General features: G+C 35.9%; 1 protein-coding gene across 2 annotated transcripts in view; it reads left to right on the forward strand.

Annotated features, from left to right (window-relative positions):
- The window catches only part of GABRA2 (gamma-aminobutyric acid type A receptor subunit alpha2), a 55,574-nt gene extending 43,456 nt beyond the window's left edge, over positions 1–12,118 (forward strand). For both annotated transcript variants that reach the window (XM_088524732.1, XM_088524733.1), the window contains exons 7-10: positions 319–462; positions 1,302–1,454; positions 8,702–8,904; positions 11,563–12,118. In XM_088524732.1, the coding sequence (XP_088380858.1) occupies positions 319–462; positions 1,302–1,454; positions 8,702–8,904; positions 11,563–11,871 (809 nt within the window). In that variant the 3' untranslated portion in view covers positions 11,872–12,118. The remainder of the gene's footprint in view (positions 1–318; positions 463–1,301; positions 1,455–8,701; positions 8,905–11,562) is intronic.
- The last annotated feature ends 6,693 nt before the right edge of the window (positions 12,119–18,811 follow it).

The raw sequence follows: 18,811 nt of genomic DNA on the forward strand, positions 1-18,811 counted from the left end.
TTATCTGGCTTATGTAAGTTTTAGGATTCATATGTACTCTCTGGTAAGTCTTTCAATAGTATAGAGGAGCTATTCAATTAAATTTAGTAGCAATACATTGTGATTAATGAGATCACAAATCAATGCCCTGTTCCCATGCTGCGATAGGCACTCAGCCTTCAATCAAGTTATTTTAAATGGCACAGCATTTTTACCATAACATCTTAGGGTTTGATGGGGAGATAATTAAGTAGCTTTCCTAATTATGTAAGTTTTGATGTTACATATAAAGGAAGTTGTTTAGTCTAAATTCCTGACAAAATATCTCATTTCCCGCAGATGCATACACGACTTCAGAAGTGACATACATTTGGACTTACAATGCTTCCGATTCAGTGCAGGTGGCACCAGATGGTTCAAGATTGAATCAGTATGATCTTTTAGGCCAGACAATTGGAAAAGAGACAGTTAAATCAAGTACAGGTTAGTAATTTTTTTTTTTTTTAGAAAAAGGCAATCACTTGGTGATAATAAACACTAAGTGTTTAAGTTGTGAGAAGGCTGCTGAGAGAAATTATTGCAATGTGTGAGATATTAAGCATAGTTTTTAAAGATATATCTATAAGCAACATTTATGGCCACTTTATTGATGCTTTCAAATTAATAAGTAACAAATGATGATGGTGAACTACTCCCCAGTCACTGTTTTAGTATGCTATCTGGAGCCTAATCTTGAAGCCAAATATAATATTTTATTTGTAATCTAAGCCTTGGGTAATTCTTTTAATTTAGCATGGTAAACAGCACTTTTTTGTCTACTAATTAAAGTGTGCTGCTTTCATTTTTTTTTTCATTTTTCCTTCTTTTTGCTATTAGACACCAGATTATTCTACCTGGCTTAATACACTGGTAACAGACAGATCTCCTGCTGTGGCTGACCCCCATGCTTGTCTTCTCACAATATAATAAGATCTTACCATGCCCTTATGGGAGCAGAGAGGGTGGTATTTGCAGAAGCCTGCTAGTCTAAAGTTCTTGTCATGGCTTACAATACTTCTTGATAAGAAATCATTCCTACAAGATACTCTGCAGATTGAATATTGATCTCTCCTGGAGTTCAGTGGAAATAGATGTAGTTGTGTTCAGTGTTAAAAACTAGCTTGTATTCTGTAGGATGCTTTCTATGACAAAATATGTTTTGTACAATTTAACCAGAGCACATCTTGTTCACATAAACATACCAAACTTTCTTTTGTGTCAAAGAAATGGAGTTTGTTAGGATGATAACCTTTTTGCATTGTCTTTTGTTTTTTGCACATTAGGTGAATATACAGTAATGACAGCTCATTTTCACTTGAAGAGAAAAATTGGTTATTTTGTCATTCAGACTTACCTTCCCTGCATCATGACTGTCATTCTCTCTCAAGTGTCATTTTGGCTGAACAGAGAGTCTGTACCTGCAAGGACAGTCTTTGGTGAGTATTCTGAGCAACATTTGCTTTATTTGCAACACCTGAAGCTGGCAGGAAGCTTTTATGAAGCCTGCTTGGGAAAAAGCCTTTTTGTTTCAGATTTGTTTGTCTGATTGTAGAATGTGATACTGTTTCTAGTCCAGTTCTAGTCTACTTGCTGAGAGAATAGTTGTGGTATGTGATCATCCTTCCTGTTTTAGGATTTGTCAGGTGAACTGGGTGGGATGGCTACAAGAACAGACCCACATGGTTCAGTGGCATTTCTGTTCTCATAATTCTGGCCCAGCAAAGAGACACATGCACATACACACATACCCCTCACTCACACCCCCTCCAGGGCAGCTCGCACAAGCACCACGAGCCCAGGGGCAGAGGGCAGTGACTTTGGCTGCTTTGTATGTCTGGGTCCTGGCTGGCAGCCCCATCCCTGCACACAGTGATTGCACCTCGGGGTGCCTTCTGGGCAGGGTTGAATGTCTCCAGAGAAGATGTTTTCCTAGCTCTTTACTTCACTGTAGAGAAGATAAACAGTGTAAGCCACCAATGACCTCTCTTGTGTAGCCCCAGGCCAATCTTAGCTTTCTTTTTACCACAGGCAATTAACAGTTGTCACTGAGGTTCTTGCTACTGTCTGATTTGCTGTCTGTGCTACAAAAATGTTGTTAGTGACAATTACATAACAAAATTCATCTATTAATTTTTATTTTTCACGACTCATGCTGAATTATCTTCCCAGTTAGTGCTAGACAGATGTAGTCAAGGTCTCATGCGTCTGGGTTTCAGAGAGACTGCACCCAGTAAGGCAGGAAGTCCATAGTGCAGCTACTAAATTTTCGGGTTTTATGTGATGCTTGTAGTCACCTGCTAGAGATCCATTTTGTTTGTATTATATAATAAAGAGAGCAATTTAAAAAATAGAGAGTAATGGTTTTGATAGAGTGTTTTTCAGAGTCTGTGATAAACTTATTTCAGTTTCCTTCTTGAAAGCTACCAAGTTCTGGAGAGGACCGACTACTTGAATACTGTTCCTTTCAAAGAAACATGACTTCAAGTTATTCAAAGCACCACCACTTAGTATTTCATGGTTGAGAGAAATTGCTTTCTTTTCTCACAAAATGTCCTCACAAAATGTATTTTCAAATTGTAAGTTAACATTAAGGACTTGGTATAATGAAACTTCTCTTATAGTTGAAACTTTTTAATCTTTCATTTATGGCATCTATTTAATATTGTTGACTTAAACTATCCCAAATGAGATGAGAAACAATCTTATATTGTTCACTTTGCTCTAAATTATTGGAAGAGGAAAATTTTGCCAGTATTAATTAAATAAGTCTTAAATATTCTTCCTTAACAGATAAATTTGAAAAATAGTTGACTGCATTCCTAAAGAAAGGGAGTAAGCCTGGTTTCATAATGGCTTTGTTTGGTGCGAGATTACAATCTGTTTCATTTAGGAATGTGTTTATTGTTAAGCATTTAATGTCAACAATATTAGCAAAACTAATCTGGTATAGCTTATTAAATTCTCACTTTGTATTGAATAGCTCATTATTTAGAAGCATCATGTATATTTGAACAGCAGTATTAGAAGCATGTAACAGAAAAATTAGACATTAGTTTTCTTAGTAATGCAAAGTGCTATAGTAATCTCTGTGTTATAATGCACACAAGGTAGGAATGAGAATGTTAACATACATGTATTTACATGCATATTCCTCAATCCCTGAAGTAGGCAAGAGCAAAAATAACAGTACGTATTATTTTTTTAGTACCTTGTGCAAGATAAAGAATTATCTTTGTATTGCCTTTTCTTTTGCCTCTATTGTCTGTGGTCATTTTACTTCCATGCCATTTTCTTTTTCTCAAGTTTTCTTCTTCATTTATATTTTGTGAAGCTGTATTAATTACTGTACGTCTTGAAACCAAAAGAAGTCTAGATGTGAAATAGATTCACTTATTTTGATGTGCAAATGTAAAAAAGGCATCCTAAGACAAGCTCAAATTTCATCTATAGTTATTTTTACATGGAAAATTGAATGAGGTAGAGCCTTCCCTTCTAAAAAGTTCTACTTATACAAAGTATCTTCTTGCAGTTTTGCTGAAAAAATCCCAAACATTTTTATTACTTCTATCACCAGCTGCGGGTTGTCTTCTGTGTCTTGGAAACATCCCACCATTTACGATTTTCAGTCTATATTTTCCAAAGGGAGAATTTCTGTTGACTGCAAACATACTAGTGTTGAAACTAGTGGTGCACTGTGATCATGCATACCTGGCAGATGGCATCCCTTGGTTAGAGGCTCTGTGCTGGTTGCATACAAACTGATGTATCTTCCCAGATCAGTGTTGTGCTAACATGCACTAGCACATGTGCCAAAAGAGCGTTGGGAATTGAGGGTGGTACTGGATCCAGGGGAAGTATCACTTGGCACACAGCTTTGGAGATTAGTCTGGGCAGGGATTGTTGGGAATTTTTCCATCGCTCAGTGGAGCAACATGGCACCAGCTTCACTAACATACAGCGTTCACCTGTGTGGTTTATCTGACTCAGAGCATTTTTTTCTGGAAATAGATGGTATTATGGTCCCTGGGCTGCTAGGCTGTTTCAGAAGGCCTTTTGTGTCATTCCATTATCAGGAAGGGAAAATAGAGAGCTGAGCTGTTTTCTAAAACCTTTGTAGAAGTCATTTAGACTTACTTGACTCTGTCTAAACAGAATTGACGTATGTGGCTTGTTTATTGCATTCTGAAGTAATATATATCTATTGAGTAAATAGAAAATAAAAACAAAACAGTATGATGTACAGCCAAATGTTATGGCATAATATTTAAAATACCACTACTCCCAGAGTTTGTGTTTATGTTTAGACTTCAAGCCATATTTTCTTGGGATGCTAAGATAATGTGTGAATGCGTGTTTCTGTAAAAGGGACGAGAGTCTTTTCTGCTATGTTATTTGCATTTGTAAATCTATTTAGTTTTTGAACAGCGTTAAGTGTTCTAATTGCCTACCAACATTTGCAACTAATTCTTAAGAAGAAAAAAATAGAACAATGCAAGTGTCTTCTTAATTAAAAAATGGCATTTATCAATTCCTTCATGTGTGATATTCCTTGGTATTGCATGATATGTTTTTGACCCATTATGTTCATCTTATGAAAGTGTGTGGTAAGAAGGTGAAATTGTGAGAGGAATTGTGACAGAAACAGTAACATTATAAGAATTGGAACATACTTTAAAGACTTTTTACAAGCTATTTGCAAAGTTGAAGTACATCTTTTCTTAGAAAATTGACGTTTGGTAGTTTGTTGTTTGTGCCTGTTGCTGTCATTTTCAAAGGAGATGTCCACATTCTAAGATAAGAAGGTTAGGACATGATTTAGTTAACCAAATTTGTTCAAATTAGAAGAAATAATTGACAGATGGGGCAGAACTATAATCCTGAAAAATTTGTTCCTATAAAGGAATGATCCAAATTTGGCTTGCAAACATGAGCATAAACAGAGATGATATGACTGATTTCAACTTTAGTAGATATGTGCTAGCTCTTCCAATTTCTGTTGTATATATTTAGCTACATATTCTTAGTGTTTACTCTTTAGTTTTTGAGTGTCCCATAATATTAAACAGCAGACATTATTCACCCAGATGTGCTCCTCTAAGCATGTCTTGAATGGCACCAATCTGTTGTAGAATCCAGAATATGATAGAGCTGGTATTTTTTACATCTGTAAATTGAATGCCAGTGAAAGGCCCTGGAGAGGGATATCTTATCTCCAGTGAACAGATGCAATTTCAAAATCAGCATTGTAAAAATAAATGCTGGGCAATAAAGTAACTCCTGTTGTAGGCTGAAATGGATAAAGCAGTAGTCATAGGAGATATTTAGCTTTCAGATGCGTGCACTGCTGTTGTAGTGATATTGGGGCATATTGACTGGCAAGTAGAAGTTCTTTTTTTTTTTTGGAGAAAGGTGATATCAAAAGAAAGTGACTCTTTTTTTTAATTCATCGCTGATATGATAGCAGTTGAACTTCTCTGCCAAACCAAAAGAAACAAAATGGAGAATATAGATTAGAAGGGATTAATGGAACACATCCAATCCCCATTTTGTATGCAGAAAAGAAAAGAGAGTGCAGACATTTCTCAGAGATGGCCCAGCTCAATATATTTAGGAGAACAGAGAGGAATGGTGCATGAAATATGGATGGAATCGCATCCTGTTATGAGGAACATACTTAATACAATGGCAAGTAGATGCTGCAAGGTCACATTTCTCTTCCCTCACATCCTTTATTTTCTTCCTCCATGCCAATTCACTGTGTTCAAGTTGAAGTCAAACTGATGACTTCTTGAAGCCACTTCAGAGATAATGTTTGTCCTTTATTTTAGCATCTGTACAATGCCATGTTTACTCGATGGTGACCTATAGCTGTAGTACTTGTATATAAACTTCAGACTTGCTTATGGAAATGTTAGGGAGATATCATACAGTCTTTGCATAGCCTATTAAGTCATTTAGACTATTCAGATTAATATTTGATTTAGGGCAGAAGTCTGTTTTCTTCTAATATTTTGACCACTTCAGTTTGCAGGGCAACAATATACTTACCATTTTTATAGAAGTTTGAGTTCACTAGTGTTAAGAGTTATATAATGTCTTTGGGAATCAGGTCCTAAACAAATTTTTGAGATAGTCAATTGACAGGTTCTGTGAAGTTTTAAGTTATTTTTTGTGAAATAAATGGGTTTCATTTTACAAGTTGAATTTATTCCCCTACATTAATAATTTTTTAGTTTTGTCAGGTTCAACAGTTATAAGGAGGCAGTTTATTTCTATTAAGTACTTTTTAACAGAGAATATTGCTTAGATGGATTTTTTAAAAAACTGTTATGTGCAAGATCACCTCTCCTTTGGCTTAAGAATAGCAAATATAAAATACTAAAGATTCCTAAACTGACAAATATCATAACTTGAATCTCCTGTCCAATTTTCTTTCACTCAGTTCATATTAAGTGAATGCAATTACTGAATACGTTGAATCAGGGGATTAATAGGCAACTGTCTGGTAATCTGCTGTTTGATTAGGATTTGGGACACAAAGTAGCTTGCTGAAATGATTTATTTAGAGAATTTATACTTAATTCGGGGAAATTTAAATTTAGAGAAATTGATAACTGTGTCAGTTGGTGAAAAGATGTAAGATATGAATTCATGTTTTTTTTTAATGGAGAGTAGAAAAGGTCAGCAGTGAAGTTAGGTTTCCAACTAAGCCATTGGGACTTCAAGAAGGTTTGTTTTTTCTGAACAGTAGGACTTACACAGCACATCTTAGCAACTTATCTTAGTATCTTAGCAACTGAGTATATTTGCATAGGAAAAAGGTCACCTTATTTTGAGAAACAATCACTTTACTGAAACATTTGCATAATTAAAATGATTTGTCTAAAGCTCAGGACCTGTGTTAAAATTTGCATGTGATAATTTTAAATGTGTGCCTTCTTCCTAGAGATGTTGAAAATAATTAAGCTGTGTGTTGTGTCAGGAGTACGTTCTTTACAAAATAGATAGTCTGTGCATTTTCAGACAGTACAGTATGATAGCTGCTTCCTTTTCGTTGTATGAGCTAGTAGATCCTAACTGTGCCACAGCTGAGTCTTGACTGAATGCAACTTCTATGATACATAGAGGCTAAAAAAATGATAATGGGCAGATTTACATCAGTGTCTGGATGCTGTGTGCAATCAGCAGGACGTTGCTGTGCTTGTTTCCCCTGCTGCACAGGCCCTTGGAAGCGTTTCAGGAGAGAGTAGTGCAGAGCCTCAGTCTCCTTAGCTTTGCTCAGGCAGCCTTGCTAGCACCCTCAGACATGGAGATTCTTTACAGACTGAAAAAGGGTGGAAATTACAAAACCAGAAGAGGACTGAGTAAAACTAGTTGCTACTTTTCTTCCCTTTCAGACAGTAGTTAAAAATGCTTCTCATGTAGGAGAAGGAAAAAAAAAAATGCTGGGTCTATCCTAGCAGAAGCCAGATCACGAATTACTGTCAGTAGACGATCTGGCTCAGAAATAATGACTACTTCCTCTTGAGAGCCCGGGAACTGCTACAACAATTTTATGAATTTGTAGTTGTTGAAGCTGGGATGTGCTGTTAGCAACATTTCTGCTGTAAAAGCTCCTTTGCTGTCATAATCGAGTGTGGATTTGTTGATCTGTACTAAGTACATCACTTTGCATTGCTTTTCATTTTAGAGAGATTTTTAATAGTGTCGCAAAGGGACTTGTTTTGTTCAAGTGTGATTTAGCTTAGGGTGGAAAAGATTGGTTTACCTAACATATGATGATTGTATTTATGGCTGTGGGGTTCTGTTTCCTGTAAATGATCCAGAAAAATATTCTTCTCTTCCCTTCCTGCCATGTGCTTTTCTTTTTTTCTTTTTTTTTTTCTTTTTTTTGAGGGGAAGAATAATTTATGGTCTCCTACTTAGTCGTTATTAAGTATTGTAAAGTATTGTAAAGTGTTTTAAATGCCTACCACAGTACCAGAACAGTCTTCCTATGTCATCAGATCTTATTTTCTGGGAGATCATGTATAGTCATAATAACCTGGCCATTTCAAATCAATATGCTGTTCAAAAATAAAAATCATGAAAAGTTAACCTGATTATATCATGAAGTATTTCACTGAGTTGTTAGTGCAAAAGCTATTAGCAAAAAACATCACTATTCTAATAAAAAGACAACATGTGTGATGCTGTCACTGAAGATGGCTGCCAGATCTGTAGCCACTGCAGTAAAGCCAGACACAAAAGATGTATGTGAGCAATAATACCCAGATATTCCTAAGTGAAATATCTATGTGGTTAGGTTACTGCAAGAAAAAAAAGACATTATAAGAGACTTTAGCGTTGCTGTCACTCATTATGACTGTGAAGTATTGTAATTCCATTATACCATTGTTAATAATTTTGTATCTTGTTTGTTCTGAAAAAGAATATTTATCCATCTCCTGTAAATAAAATCTTCAGCTAGTTAAAAAAGGGAGGTTGAGACAGTAAAATAGTGTTAAAATACTCCAAAGGAAACTCCAGCTGCAGGCTGTAATATGATACACATTTTGTCACCAAGCTAGAAAAGCTTTTCTATTGTATTTTAAAAAATAAGAATATTTTTTGTTTTGTGTTTCATGAGCATTCAATATCCAAGTAAAATTATTGATATTTTATTTTCTTTTTTCCCTTACAGGAGTAACAACGGTGTTGACAATGACAACACTGAGCATCAGTGCTCGAAATTCACTCCCCAAAGTAGCATATGCAACAGCTATGGATTGGTTTATTGCTGTTTGTTATGCATTTGTATTCTCTGCATTAATTGAATTTGCAACTGTAAATTACTTCACAAAACGAGGATGGGCCTGGGATGGAAAAAGTGTAGTAAATGATAAGGTAAGTCCTCAGGAAATAGCCCCTTTATTTTAACAAAACAGCTGTACTAGATTGTTTTGATAAAGCTGACTTCTATGGAAAAAATGTGTTGCATTAAATCAAAAGAAAATACAATGAAGGCTAAAAAAGGCAAAAAAAATTGTTTTATGAGGGGGACTGAGAATATCATTTAGCAAACTTAGAAGCAAATACCCATCTTCACTGGACTATTAGCACTACCTTGAAGCTTGAACAACAATAAAATATAAATCATTTATATCTTTTGAAAAGTCTCCCACCAGAAATAACTGCCCAAACCCTATTCACTACTGCTTTTGTTTGAAGTGAGGAGAGCTGTATTATTGGTTATATGAAAATACCTTTGCCTGTGATACACACACATACTCACACATATAAAAATAGATATTTATTTGCATCATTTAAATTTCAGCATTATGAAATGTTTATTTCCCTTTTTATCTACATTATCTAATCTGTGAAGCTATATAATAGTTTGTAAACTCTCTGTTTTCTGGCATTTCACAAAATTTTGTGGAACTTGCATACATGTTCGTGAGCTAGCTGCCATGAAAGCGTTGAAAAATTTAAACTCATACAAACTCTCTCTTGAATAATATTTTTCCAAAAGGGACTCTTAATTTTTCGCTGCACTTTGTTCTTTTCCATCGTATCATCATCTAATAAGGAGCTTAGTCTTGTGATGATAACTTTTTGATAAAGTTTCTCAGAAAGGTGGAGGATGTTCCTAATAGCTAGCAAGAAAGCCTGGCAGGGTGGCAGGATTATTATATTGTAGATTGTGATCATGCTGTGCTGCAAGATACTAAAGATCTAGCTGTGCAAGATACAACTGCCAAATGAATTTTCTTAAGTGACTGGCCCTTGTCACTGCTCTACCTGTAAGAGTAAATACATTCTTGCAAGAGTTAATAAAATCATAAAAATCTCAGCTCTATATTTACTGCTTTTTTATTTAATTTTATATACATATTGTAAGCTCTGACCATGATATGCTTTACACACTTCCCCTCAGATATGACCATTTCTCATTTTTTCTTATGAAGGTGAACCTGAGGCAAGTTTGCCTGCTTTATACCAACAACTTTTATGCTCAGTTTTATGTTACAGCATTTTCTGATTCAGGAAATTTGTCAGGAAAAGTTGAGAGTTTAACTTCAATTTCCAGAAACAGCAAGGATGTTGCTATAATCCATGCTAACCATGACTAATATCCTTGTTTTTAAAAGGCTTTAAAAATAAGCAATTAGGTGTTCCTCAAGATTTCATGTGTACTCCATAAAGCATCAGTGTTAATAATAAGCAGATATTTTTGTACTCGTTGCAGAGATTGGTCTAAAATTGTCCTTTTATAACTTGGGACAAATTTCAAGAACTGATGTTGAAGGGAGTGTTCACAAAATCAAACTATGGATAACCTCACTACTGGTAACCTACTATGCAAGAGTACATTCTGCCATCGCTCTTGCCGCAGCCTGCTTTGCTTAGTCACTATTAAAAGAAATAGTTACCTCCTGCCATACTGAACTGTACTGCAAACCAGTCCTTTAACCTTTAACAGTTTAAGGTCAGCTAAGAGATTCAGGCTGACTTGGAGAAGAACCCTTTGTTGTCATGCCTCAAAAAGAAGCTGAATTGACCAAGTATTTTATTGTAAATATTATCAACAAAGTGTGTCTGGGGAAAGCAAGAGGTTAATTGCTACATCAAGGATGTGAAGTTAAAACTCAGGATTGTCATGCTGTACAAATATTTTCCTGTGAGGTCCTATAGCAATAATTACAGTAGTAGGTAGTGAGATTTATTTAAGGATTATCCTTATGCCCATTTGCTGTTTGGACTCAGAATTTATACAGCATTAAACCTGAAAAATCTTTTGATATTAGTGGACACAACCCCTGTTGTTTTATATTATTGTTGTAAGAAAAAAAACTTCTGTTTTTATTTAAACATTTCTGTTCACTGTTGGAAAGCTAAATAATGACTCACTAGTCTGCACGTGGAGGAAGGATGATAGTGTTTTCAAAATGAAGTTCTCAGCCAGGACAAAGCAGGAATGGCAATTAAACTTCTTACTGTATAGTTTCGGCTCATCCTAGAGGGAGCGTAAGAAAGAGGGTCCTCGCTGGTTGAACAGCCTGTTCTGCCAGGCCACGTCTCCCGCAGCAGCTTGTTTGGCCGCCAGCCGGCCGAGCTGCCCGCCCGCCCTCCCTGGCTCCAGACTGGTGTCCGTCTTTGTGGACGCGTCATGCAGACAGGAGTGGAAAAGGGCAAGAAAATCACAGTCTTCTGTTTTCCCCTGCTTTACTGTAGTGGGGGGGGGGGTCTTACGCCTTACTAGCACATATAAATCATTTAATGCATATGTATCTTTCATATATGCATACATGCTTGCATATATGTGTATTTTTATATTTATTTATCATGGTATAATTTATTTTTAGAGCATTATTATGTTACACCTCCCTTCATTTTGGGTAGCCTGAAAGTGTCTGTCTGTATTTAAATATATCAATATACAATTCCTGGCATTTATTTTAACAGACATTTTTTTTCTACATTTGAAATGATGTGTTATTAAGTCTGATCTGGAAAATATACCATGCAATAAATACTTAATTTCATGCTGTCTTCCAATAGAAAAAAGAGAAAGCATCTGTCATTAAGAAAAACAATGCCTATGCAGTTGCTGTTGCCAACTATGCTCCAAATATTACCAAGGACTCGGTACTACCAACCATCTCCAAGAGTGCTACAACTGCAGAACCCAACAAGGCAAAACCAGAAGCAAAGCCACAAGAAGCAAAGAAGACATTCAACAGTGTTAGCAAAATCGACAGAATGTCTAGAATAGTGTTTCCAGTCTTATTTGGTACTTTTAACTTAGTGTACTGGGCTACATATTTAAACAGGGAACCTGTCTTACTTGGCTTTGCCCCGTCAACCTAAAATCTGAATTGCACTGAGGACTTAAAGCATCATTCTAATCAGATAGGTTGTTTGCTATGTACAGTACGACTAATAACTGCTAATCTGTGAACCATTATGTACAGCGTGTATATAGATGTCTTACCTGTGTATCTCCAAAGGAGGGACACAGCGTTATTTCATGGGATCTGTAAACAGATAGCACCCATGGCAAATATAGACAGCTCTTTAAAAGTTATACCCAGGGGAGTTCTGTTAAACTAGGATTCAGATATACAGAATTATATCTTCTCCATAAAATGAGATGAAAATACGATCCTACATAATTATTTAGGAACAATATTTTTTTAATTTAAAGTTAAAATATTTTTCTATAAAGTAACTAATTCTACTTTAATGAAAGAAACTGTCATTTAAAAATGATTTTTTTAAAAAGGTGTAATTGTTTCATACAATAGCAGTACCCATGTACATAACAGAGTACGGAGGTTGTACAGTTCTATTGCTCACAACCATTCTGGTTACTAGTTAGGGTCAAGAAGTGTTAGAGGCTACTGTCTGGCAAAAGCCACTGGGTTCCTACTTCTGCCCTGTCTGAAGCTGTTAATAAACTATTCCAATTGGTTTTAGGGAAAAGCAAGTGTTAATCAAACTTCTAGTAACAGTCAACTTCCAATAGTGAAACTCTCATTCTTTTCGGGGCGAGGTTGGACTAGATGACCTCTAGAGGTCCCTTCCAACCTTAAGCATTCATTCTTGGCTTTGTTTGGTGTTGTTGAGCCAGGTTGACTGGTTCATCAAAGCTGGAATTTTCTCCTTTTTCTTTTTTTTATTTAATCAGATTATTGTCAGGTTCATAAAGACACTCAGAATTTTTTCAGGGTTAAGTATATCAGTAATATACGCTGTTTTTCCTTGCTTAATGTTATCTCAACTCCTGCCGTTAATAGGCTTACCTGTATTTGTCCCGGAAAGCATTGTTTTCAAAGGAAACAAGAATTCTTAATTTCAGTTCAGGAAGTTGTCCATATGAATAAATTTTATTGCTGCTTTTGTAAATTGCAACTTTACATTTCGCTGACATAACTTTACAACTTTGTATACTACAAATGATTTTGCTAAGATTTGAATGTTATTTTTTTAATAAAAGTTAATGCATCATCAGTAGGTATCAAGTATTTCATATACACAAAAATAAAATTGGAACTGCCATTTTCAATTTTATATGAACATTTAATACTGATCAGTAAAATTATTTTTCATCTGAGCCTTTGCAATTATCTTTATGCCCCAAAAGGCCTGGTAAATCATGACATAAATAATAATTGTGTACTGTATCTAGATTTTTAGCGTACTTGGCCAATTAAAAGTATTTTGATTCACTCATACATTAGCAGTTATTAGTTGACCTTTAAAAAAAGAGATGCACCTTTATGATGATGTCTTCTAGTAGAGACATATGTAGTCGTATAGTGTCATTTATTGCAGTTTTGTACAGTACTTGAGTATAGTGCATAAAATAGATATGTTCAGAGTTTTAAAAAGTTGTACAAATATTTCTAAAATCAAATAAAAGAGTATATTAAGACATGGAAATGTGCTGAAAACAAAAAGAAATACTGCTTTTATTTGCTGTTTTATTTTCTTGTATTTTCTTTGCTTTTAATGTGATTCTGTTTTGTACTTTGTGTGACAGTATAGATGCCAAGGTCACAAATGCATTTTATGAATAGAATTAATAGTTAAGGCAGACTTGACATCAGTAAAATAAAGATATTGCGTAACTTACAAATGAAAGACACCTTGGCAAGGTGTGTATCCCTTGAAGTCCCTCTGATTAAACCATCACATTAAACCTTTCTCATCAACAGGAATTTAACAATGAGCACTTTATTCAGAACATTAAAATACAAATATTGTTATTTTCATATATATTTATATATAAAAGTAGATCTTCCATGTTATATGGAGATGTGTGCAATAGTGTGATTAATTGCGTAAGGTTGGAAGGCAAGCAATAAAAAAAGGTTTTTCATGGTATAATTATACATTTTTAAAATGTTTTATTTGTAAATTATGAATGATCCCTTCAATGTCACACAGTCCAGGTATGAATAAATATATAAATATGTACATATGTGCAAATAATTGTAAATACTAGAACTGTAGAAAAATCCCTTCACTTTTAAATCTGTTTTTGGCAAAGGGCTCTGACTGTATAATTTATGGCAGCCCATGTTTATCAGTTCTTGGACTTGAGTAGCTTGATTCTGTTTTCTGTAGCTTAGGTCTCCTTCCTGTGACCTAGTGGGAGTTCTTACCTTCTGCCCACAGCAAGACTTGGGGACTGTTCGCACCTCACGGGACTGAGGTTTGCAAGGCAGAGGTTTGAGTTTCACCCTAGGCCACATCCGAGATACTCTGCACACCTCCCAGTGTCTAAACAATGTTGTGTATTACTCCATGCATGACACTGTACAGTCAGCTCTCCCCACTAGAAACGAAATTGTGCTTAGGAGAGTGTTGCATTACCTAACAGGAAGGATTTTGCATCCCTAGGCAAAAATGGGGACCCCCTTGGAAGGTTCCTAACAGTACAAGTCTGTCCTCTTCTCCATCAAGTCCTGTTCTTTTGTCTGAAAGATAACATCTGTGCAATGTATAGCTGCATGCAAATAGTGCATCTCCAGTGTGCACAAGAAGGCTAATGCTGTCTCACAGTAGTCAGCCTTGCTGCTAGTACTTTTATTGGGTGCAATTATTTTTTTCATTCACTGACCAGTCTTTCAAGGCTCTCAAGGCTTGTGTTATGCATAGAGGCATTGAGACAAAATAAACGTGTGTTTAGTACATGCTAAAGATGCATTTAACACACAATGTAGAAAAATAGACATACCATATAAATTTACTCAGTATAAATTAATATATTTTCAATAGCCATATGCAGTTCTTGTGGACATCAGCAAGTGTTTTGAATGCATGCGTTACAGAGGAGTTTCACCTTTAAATTCAGTTTAGCTGATCTGTATTTAAAGCAGACTCCTGCGGATAGAGAATAAGGCATCTTCTTTACTGTTTCACCACTGAGACATTTATAACAAGAGAATAACGATACACAGCAAATTTGTAATGCAATGGGATAACTAAACTGGAACTTAACAACATTTAGAGTGAACGCAAGCACCATGCATGGAATTCTGAAATGCCAAGGTTAAGCCTTCTTTCCATTTAGCTGCAGCTGGGCTCATAAATGTATATGTTGAATACCTACAAGTTTCTTTTAACTTGAGTAAGAGTTGTTGATCTTAAGTACTTAAAAATGTGGACAGGGGAAGCATGAGTGGGCAAGTGCAAGACATTCCAGTATCAGAGACTTCATATGGGATCTACTTGTGAAACTATGCTTGACATAGTCTAATTTATTTCTCTCATTATTCAGGATCAGGGTGTCATATCCTATGTTTTGTGACTAGGAAACAATTACAATATATACTGTGATATAACACTGTGGTAAACTTGGGCTGCAACTACTGTAATTCCAAACAAGGCTTTGGAAATAGGTTTCCAAAGTACCATGTAATTCTGGCTGCACACGATCAGGAATTTAATAGTAATTTAGAAGTCAGTGTAAAGAATACAGAGATCGGCTAGGTTTATCAGCCCCAGTACTACTCTGTGTTTGAGTCTTAACAGATTGATTTTAAAACAGTGACTTCCGAAAATCTTGATGACATTATAAATAATGAAACTAATTTTGCTTTCCATATCTGGGTAAATCAGCTGGTATCTGCTGCATTATTGAGCACCTTAAAAAAACTGCAGTCTTGTAGATCATTCAGCATGATCTGAATGCTTGCTCAAAGTGGTCATTTCTGCTGTCTTGGAAATGACTGAGTTCTGAGTAAAACTGATAGACGAGAACTATCCAACATAAGAAATTGGACTGGAAGCTATACAGAAAATAAGAGTGGAGTAGAGGACTGAGGAGAGTCACTAAAAGCAGGGGGGCAGGTGAGAATGATGCTTGGCCTGGGAGACTACACATGTCTCTGAATGTTATGCTGAATTTAGGAACTAGCCGGCCACTTCAGTCACTGGTGGGAGAGCATGAAAGAGCCTCTCTGGGACTGACTGAGGCAGGACTTCCCCCCAGGTGCTCTGAGTCACTTCCTCCCCCAGGGATTAGAGTTAGCAAATGGAGTGGTGTGATTGCTTCTTTAAGGTGATGTGACCTTAGAGTGAAGAGTAAACCAGAACTTCCAGTTGGGGAAGAGTAAAACAAGGGGAGAGGGAGGAGGTGATTGTGGTCCTCTGTGCAGTGACTTTTGGGGTGTTTGATGAGGATGCCTTTGAAGGAGGTAATGTGTATTTTTGTTTCAGGTTCAGTTTTTGAGCTTTCATTACCATATGTGATTTGTGGGAAGGTAACTTTTGAAGCCTGAGAAATTGGGGTATCTCCTGTGTGACTCTGCTGAATTCAAGGGATGTGATTTGTGAGTTTGAAACTAAAAGGCATGTGGTGGCTGCTTTATGAAAACCATGCAATACTGTGTGCTCCCTGAGGGGGAGCTTCAGGATTAAAGTAGGGTTTTGTCCATTCTGTTAAAATGTAATTTTCACCTATGCATGGTTCAGCGTTCATGTGCCAAACCTCTTACTACCTGTTCTGAAAGCCTAGTGGTGCAAAAGTTTTGCCTTGAACTTTTCCAGGATAAATTTACACTGTTCAACCGATCGGTTCCTAGTAGGCTTAGATGAAAGAGAAGTCTGATATAGCTGTGATTGATTGGTCCATGTCCCAGTGTGTGTAGATACAATGCTAAAATTCAGATAAGCAGTAGAATGAGTTTAAAAGCAGAATATGAATTAAACTATTACCGGAGAGCCAAGCAAGTTAAATATTTCATTTAAAAGAAACAGTAGTATAAGCATGCAAAAGCCTACACAAATCTAAACAGGGTCTGCAAGTGTGATATGGTTTGATGTCTATGTATAAAGTTGTGGGGTTTTTTTTTCTCTCTTATTAAAGGCTTTGCAGAGTTAAAGTAACTATAATGAAATTAGATGAAAATTACATCACACCAGCTTCCAATATTCTTTGCAAAGCTGAGTTTTGGCATTTCTACTACTTCTTGATGCTTTATCTTCTTTTTGTATAACATTTTTTTTTTATATTCTTCTCCCAACTTAGGGAGAATCTCCTTCATTTCTGTAGCTAATAACTGGGAATCTTAATTCTGCTATTTTGAATCTGAATTTTAATTCTAGCCTTGTAAAGATCAGTAAGTGGCTTCCTCACTCCAGGCATACAGGAATAAAAGCCTTTTTTTAATGAATGACAGATGTTAAGCATATGAAAAGTTCTTGTTTTGCGTACATTCATGTAATGTAGCCTCCTCCCCAACATCTTACCTAAGCCTAGACCTTGATGCTGGATGCAAGGTGCTCTGGGTGACTCCCTATGCTGTGTTTTGGAGCCTGTGTTTAGGGCTAACTGGAAGAGATAAAGCTTACACGGAGATAAGGGCAAAACTTGCTCTAATTTAAAGGAAAACTGATCAAGATCGTATGTATAGTCTATATCACTGAAGTGAGCAAGGTTTTTTTCTTTCTTTTTTTCAGAGGGGAAGTGCACGAGAGCCCTCCATTGGATAGACAGGTCTACTTCTTTAACCTATGTAAATAAGCCTTTAAAGGAAGAACCAGCAGTACTGAAGTATGGGACTTGATATCTCTTGATATCTCCTGGTACTTCATTGGGATGCCTTCTAGGAATACTGTGAAAGTGTTGTGGGTTAGGAATAGGTGTCGCACTTGCCAAAAGAAATTTGGGGGGTGTTTTAAAATATGCAAGATGATATATCTTCCTTTAGTGTTCACTTAAACACAAAGGTATATATTTTTATTACTGGAAGATTTATTTCCTAAGTTAAACTTTGCTTTCAAAACTTCTTATATGACATTGTGAGTTCTTCATTTGATGGAGTGGCCTGGAGTGCGTGTCTGTGTTCAAGGTGATTAATAATGGCTCTGAATGGTTTCACTTGGCTGACGTTTGAAGAGGGGAACTTTGACAAGCTGAAGTGCTGTATTTGTTTTCCAGTACTTCATCCATCTATCTGTGCTGTTGGGGATGGATGCCAGTACAGAATGGAACAGGGTATTGCTTTGATCAACAGCTTGTGATAATTTGTTTAGATTCTGGCTGAATTTATCAGTTTATTGGCTGCTATAGCTTAGCATTAGTGTGGAATGCAAAGTAGTACTCTACATCTATTTATTAGAATACATATGTACAATATGCACCGTATCTCTACAACCTGTTGAATAATCAGTTCCTAAACATCCCTCTTTAACCTCTCCCCTCCAAAATAGTAACTTTATTAAGAAACATTGGAAGGTACTTTAATGTAATCAGTTCCATTAATATTAGATCTTGTTACACTCAATTAAAAAACAGCAAAAATAACATGGAGTCTGATTCACATATTGTTAGCAATTTCTCAGCCGAACTGGAGTTGGAAAGTGTTTTACTTTAGTGTGTTGCTCGGGTGTGAAGTTGTCTGAGAGTTTGATAATAGCTGCTCTCGGTGTATTGGCAAGGAGAATAAGAGTACAACCAAGAGATTTAAAGAAAACTAAACACCAATCAAATACACACATGCACAATAAGAAACTGCATGATTAAATGTACGTATACTTAACCTTGAACATCAGTGTCATATAAAATCTGAGTGACAGTCCACTTATTTAGTAGGTTTCATAGCTATTAATTAAAGGGGATGATAATATTCTGTAATTTGTGACCTTGTTTTAACTGGGAAAAAAAAAGTTGTTACTTTTCTAAAATGTAAAAGAAAATAACTGGACTTATGTTTGAATGTGTCACTTTGCTTGCTGTTGAAGAATATTTATTAATCACATGCAAAATATTGCTTAACATTATCTTTTTGTACTTCTT

The sequence above is a fragment of the Tinamus guttatus genome, unplaced genomic scaffold (assembly GCF_059628265.1).
Source record: "Tinamus guttatus ecotype Peru unplaced genomic scaffold, ASM5962826v1 Tinamus_guttatus_pri_ptg000213l, whole genome shotgun sequence".
NCBI classification, from domain to species: Eukaryota; Metazoa; Chordata; class Aves; order Tinamiformes; family Tinamidae; genus Tinamus; species Tinamus guttatus.